Below are 6,000 nucleotides of genomic sequence, written 5' to 3'. Positions count from 1 at the left end.
ATGGTGCTGCCAACTTTGGAAAAAGTCATCCCAATTTACTGTGTTGACTTGGCATTGTACAGAAATGGACAACCGTATTGGTCTAGAAATGTTAATTTATTTTTATTTTTATTTTTTTCCCTGTGTACAGGGGTAACACATTGTACTAAATATGTAAGGTCATATCTATGTGGGTTTGATTACAGAAACTAAGAAAGTATTCTCTAAATAATGAAAAAAGAATAAGATAAGACTATAAGAGCGAGAAGCAATTTAAATATGTTCAGGGACCATTTTCATCTCCAGAATTAAGGATTATTTTGACGTTACATCATTGCCTTTTCTCTTTTACTTTCCTTTTTAGTTTTATTTTAGGATTCCCTATTTTTAATGTTCATACAGAGATTTATTTAACTGAAATACCGAATAGTTTCTTTGGTGTGAAAAACTATAATAGTACACAGGATCCTAATGAGACAATTAATAATGTGAAATAGGAAATAAAGGGCTAAAGGTGTAAGGAAAGTGGGAAGGGTGGGGGAGAGGTAATAAGGGAGAGGAAAAAAATATGAGAAACTGAAAAAATGGAAATAAAGTGTTTGTAAATGGGGAGGGGAGGAGGGGTTGAAGGGAGGGCAGGGACAAGGGGAAAAATGAGAATCAAGATCTATTATGTAAAGGTACAGAATCCCAATGATGAATGTAATTGTATTGTATACCTAGATTGTACCAATAACCTCAATAAAAAGAAAAAAAAATTAAAAAAAAAAAGAATGGAAAATTGGAGGAAAGACACACCATATTTTTGCAGCCATCTCCAACAAGTCAGGTTGTGCTGAATGATAACTTTTTCATAGCTTGAGCTCTAATTTAGGAATATTATTATAAGAGGCTCAGTGATAAAAGGGAAGCATTATATCTTTAAGATTAAGCATAAGGCTTGTGGATGTTGTGCATTGGCAGAGTGCGTGCATAGCATGCAGGAGGCCCTGAGTTTGATCCCTAGTACCACCAGAAAAAGATTAAGTGTGATTTTGGTGCTAATAGGGCTTGATAATGCTAAAGAATTTTGTATATATTTTTAATATATTGGTCTGCCCTATCTTCAGCATGATCATGCATTTTTGTAAATGAATTAGCCCCGCTGTGTGGGATCATTTCGTGAGAGGTCCAGGTTAGAAGAGCTCCAGAAGCCTCATATGTGGTTGAACATCAGGCTTCACAGCCAACAATTACATGGTCCTCCTTGGTGGTGGAGGGTAGGACCCTCTGGCTGCCTGGACTCATGAATGGAAATGCAAAATGGATTATATTTACTGTTACATTTTTGCTTTGAAGTTGAAACCAGGATTAGCTGACCCTGGAGGCTATTTTGAGGAAATATCTTCATGAGTTCCTTTTATCTTGATGCTTGTCACTAAAGTGTTGTGAAAATTCTGTTCCTATCTGTCATTCATGTAATAGATCTGATATTCCCAGTTTTGATCTCTGAAACCCCTTAAGACCTCATTAAATTAGTGCTCCATCTGTCTGGATCAGAATCAACAAATCTCACAGATTCTCCATCACAACTCTTCACTTAGATGGCACCCCTGAGCTTTGAGTTTTTTCAGTACAAGAAGTTTCTGACATGCATATTTGGATTTTATCCTGCTTTTTCAATGGAAATGACAGCCAGAAACCCTTCATGAGCCACCACAGGAACTCTATTTCCCCATCTCTCCCCCTTCCAGAAAGTGTTCTCCTTGTCTTTTCTGCCCTGTTACTTAGAGGATAACAGAACAGCATGACTTAATACCTGGGTTGTAGCCTGTGATGGGTCCCAGAAGCACTCTTGACACCATCATCTCCTTTAATCCTCATGTCCCATTTGACTTCTGAGAAAAGTGGGAGGCTTCCAGCCATGGAATAGTCCCCAGGTCACACAGCTGGTACCCCATGCTCAAGTACAGAAGAGAAGAGTCATCTGGTCTACCTGCTCACCACCTCCCCAAGCTGTGGGAACCACTACTGAGTAATTTGTGGATATAGATGACCAGCACTTCAGTAAGAAATATGGGTGACTATGCCCCAGGTTGATTGCCTCTACAGAAAGTAGAAACACCATTTTACAGAACTGTTAGGATTTGTGACACCAAATTAAATGAGATGAATCATGTAATGAACATTATAGAACTGTGCCATTCCTCTATTTGTGCTTAGACATGAAATCTAACTACTTTTCAACAATAGTACTCAATGTTCATAATATACTATTTAACATTCTTTATTTTGTTTTTTAAACCAGTATTCTCAAAACTTGTCGGCTGCCTTATTTTGCTGACACCAGTGTGTGTTACCCTCCTTTGCTCACCAGAAGATAAAAAGCTTAAACACTGTTTTCCCTTCACTGCCTGGCAGCGCCCCATCATCTCCATCTGCTGGGGTCACCGGGACTCACGGCTGTTGATGGCCTCAGGGCCAGCCCTATATGTAGTTCGTGTGGAGCATCGGGTGTCCAGCCTACAGTTGCTGTGCCAGCAGGCCATTGCCAGCACTCTGCGAGAAGATAAGGACATCAGCAAGCTCACCCTGCCTCCTCGCCTCTGTTCTTACCTTTCTACTGCTTTCATCCCCACCATTAAGGTAAAGCCTTCCACCCTCCCTGATTCTCCTTTCCCATCTGTCTGCCACCCACTGCTCACCAAGAGGAGGGCAGAGACAGGACAGATGGGGCAGGATAGCAGAGCATACACGCAGAACCTATCTGCTTTTCCGCCAGAGTGCCTGGGGATGGCTGCCTGTGTACTATGGGGCCTTGCTCTGCCTATACTGAGCATCCCTATTAATGCCTGTGTAAGATTTGTCAAGTGCACTGGGCCTTATCTTTCTTATGGTCACCCTGATTTTCCCAGCTTGACTCCTGTGTCATCCTGATGCTCAAAGGAATGGACATTTATTTAGCACTTCTTATATATTAAACTTTACACAAATACCTTATGAAAGATATTTGGTTCAGTCCTGACTTTGGGCAGATTCTGACATTTAAGAAAACAAGAAACAAGTTTGTAAAAGTGAAGTGACTTGCCCTGCCCCATATATAGTTAGAGGAATAGTCAAGATTAGACTCAATGCAATTCTAGGGCCACCTTACCTCTCTTTTATGCCACCAGACCACCCCTATGCAGGACACCTGCCAGCTAAATTTTATACAGACTATTTCCAGAAACTGTGGCAGCATGTGGAATAGACCTACCAGTAGCTACTCATGGGTTCCCTTAACTTCTAAGTATCAGATTGATTTGTTCTGATAATTTCTTGCTTTTACATCAGACTTCTAAAATCTCTTGTGATTTTTTTTTTCTAAGTTGCCTTATAGTATTAATTCCATACCAGCAGTTCTCAACCATGGTATGTTATATTGTATTAGAAAAAACAGATGATGTGCACCCACATCTGTGAACCACTGTGGGTGATTCACATGGTAAACTGCACCATGTAATTAACTTCTGTCAAGCTGCCAACCTGTACTCTGTTGGAGTAACAGTGACTTTTTGGTTGACCTGCTCTATTCCTTCTCTGTTTCTCTCTGTGTCTCTGGAATTCCATCTTTCTTTTTCTGCCTGTGTCCTATTCTAGCCTCCAATTCCAGACCCCAACAACATGAGAGACTTTGTCAGCTACCCCTCGGCTGGCAATGAGCGGCTACATTGCACCATGAAGCGCACAGAGGATGACCCGGAGGTGGGTGGCCCATGCTACACACTCTACCTAGAATACCTGGGTGGGCTTGTACCCATCCTTAAGGGGAGGCGTGTCAGCAAGCTGCGGCCAGAGTTCGTCATCATGGACCCACGGACAGACAGCAAATCAGGTAGGCCTCTTACCAGAGTAACTGAGACCTTATTCTTGCATGGTTGTAGAATGTCAGACCTTATAACTCATGCAAAGAGAATCCTGTTTATGAAGTGTGAGCATGTGTTGGCTAGCATGGTATGTCCTGAAACTATTATGTTTCAGATCCCTTACTTCTCTAAATATCCTAACAGGCTTTTTTTTTTTTTTTTTAACAGTGTTTCATAGGCATCAGGTAGTTGGGGTTGTGAATAGTCAAAGGGAAGCCAGTACAGGGCTTCTAGCCGCAAGAAAGTCTTCTCACAGTTAACCATTAAGCATACATTGAATACCATAGTACAGTATTGAGACAATTTGAAAATAACATGGTATGTTTCGGCCCTCTTGGAGTAGATGATAAATTTAAATTTTCAAATCATTAGCCTACTCCTCTACCTTTTGCCTCTGCCCCTCACTAATCCACTATTAGCTGCTTTTTAGCTGATTTACCAGTGAAAATTTCTTGCTCATCCCAAAGGTTTTGATATGATGAATCACCATCCTTCTAAAATTCCCTTCTGTGCTGATCATCATTGCTCAGTTGTAGTAGTCAGCTTTCCCATTGCTGGGACAAAATACCCAACACTCACATCTTAAAGAAGGAGAGGTTTAACTTGGCTCATGGCACATTCAGCTATGAATTCATCAGTGTATTAATTCACTAATGAGTATAACACCCCAAAAGCCCCACCTCTGAATATATGAGACTTTGGGGGACATTTTAGATCTAAACCATAGTATCAGTCAGTGTCATTGCCTAGCTGAAGATGCTTTTGCATACCTCTCTCTAGGATCCCAGATTTTGGGGTTTTGTACCACTTAGTCCTAGTCTTGTACCTCCCTTTGAAATCTTCCCCATCACCGAATGCAGAATGAACATTGTTCTCAGTGCCCATAACCAGTCATGCACTGGTGGTGTCCTGATCAGAGCACTATGGTCATTGTACACCCTCCCTTCCTGAATCCTGAGGGCCTGGAGGGAGGAAACTATTTCATCTTTATATCCTCAGTGCCTTATAAACCCTAAACCTTAAAACAACATTAGTTGGGTTAGATTTATTTTCATTATTTGTATTTTCCCACTACCTTGGACCATCATTCTACAACCCACTAAACTGGCTAAATCCCTTGTGATGTCTCTAAAACCTACAGTGACCTGTGCATGCCTAGAGTCATCCTAAAGCACAGTACAGTGGGCTTCATTCACATGCACTTATATTTTATGCAGTTACTCCACCTCTGCTCTGCATTGTTTGCTCAGCATCTGTGGCAGATTCTGCTGTCAGTGTTACCATATAACAGCAGCAAAGCTCTACTTTAAAAATTGGAAACGTCATTTGTTTGTTGACATGAGACAAACTAGTACAAAGAACAAAGCAAGTAGAAGAATTGGACTGGCAGGGAGGCAGCAGGTGGAAAGCAAGGTAGGGAGTACAGAAAAGAGAGCAGACATTAACTTAGAAGGAAAACATGGTTTCAGAGAAAGCAAAAAGGAAAGCCAATCACTGGTTGAGTAGAGAGAGGTACATGGGATAGGTTCTGAGCAGAGCCTGCACACATGTTCTCATTGGATGTCAACATCTTGAAGTGCCTTTCAATGGATACAACTCCCTAAAACCTATGCTGAAGTTGAATGTTAGGATCACTTGGGTGAAGAGCTTGTGTACTTGACCATGTGCCTCATTCCCACAGTGTGGAGGAGGTGCGTGGGCCTCAAAGCTGCACCTCTAAAGGAGGCCAGATTTGAGTCCTAACCTGACCATGCCAAATGGGCTGTTTTTCTCTAATGTCACATTTATCAGCTCATATAAAGCACAACTGACTCCACTGCTAACAGTCCTTTGGGGAATGAGGTGTTTTATTTTGATAATTTTTATAATTAAAAGTTGCAAATCAGAGCAAATGAACAGATGTGTCACCTACTCTATCACGTACTTGAGTCTCCAGAGAGTGGTAAGTAGTAGTAGAGTATATCTGCTTTTAAGCGATTTGTAAACCCTTATAGGTGACAAGAAAATTTAAGCACTTGAAAAGTTTGATTAAAAAGTCCAGATTTAAATACCTCATGACAAAAATAGAAGCTATATCACAAGGCACAATATGATTAATTGCCAACTGAATGGTACATATAAACTAGCTCAGAGGACA

The 6,000-nt window shown here is 40.9% G+C and overlaps 1 protein-coding gene across 10 annotated transcripts in view; it reads left to right on the top strand.

The window, feature by feature from the left end:
- Tulp4 (TUB like protein 4) overlaps positions 1–6,000 on the top strand; it is a 191,751-nt gene that overhangs the window by 160,750 nt on the left and 25,001 nt on the right. For all 10 annotated transcript variants that reach the window (XM_033763287.1, XM_033763288.1, XM_033763286.1 and 7 more), the window contains 2 exons: positions 2,380–2,604; positions 3,598–3,832. In XM_033763287.1, the coding sequence (XP_033619178.1) occupies positions 2,380–2,604; positions 3,598–3,832 (460 nt within the window). The remainder of the gene's footprint in view (positions 1–2,379; positions 2,605–3,597; positions 3,833–6,000) is intronic.

Source organism: Fukomys damarensis, unplaced genomic scaffold, assembly GCF_012274545.1.
Source record: "Fukomys damarensis isolate Sample0158 unplaced genomic scaffold, DMR_v1.0_HiC HiC_scaffold_14, whole genome shotgun sequence".
Classification (NCBI taxonomy): Eukaryota; Metazoa; Chordata; class Mammalia; order Rodentia; family Bathyergidae; genus Fukomys; species Fukomys damarensis.
The sequence above is the reverse complement of the archived record's forward strand: the minus strand, read 5'-3'. Positions and strand labels throughout refer to the sequence as shown.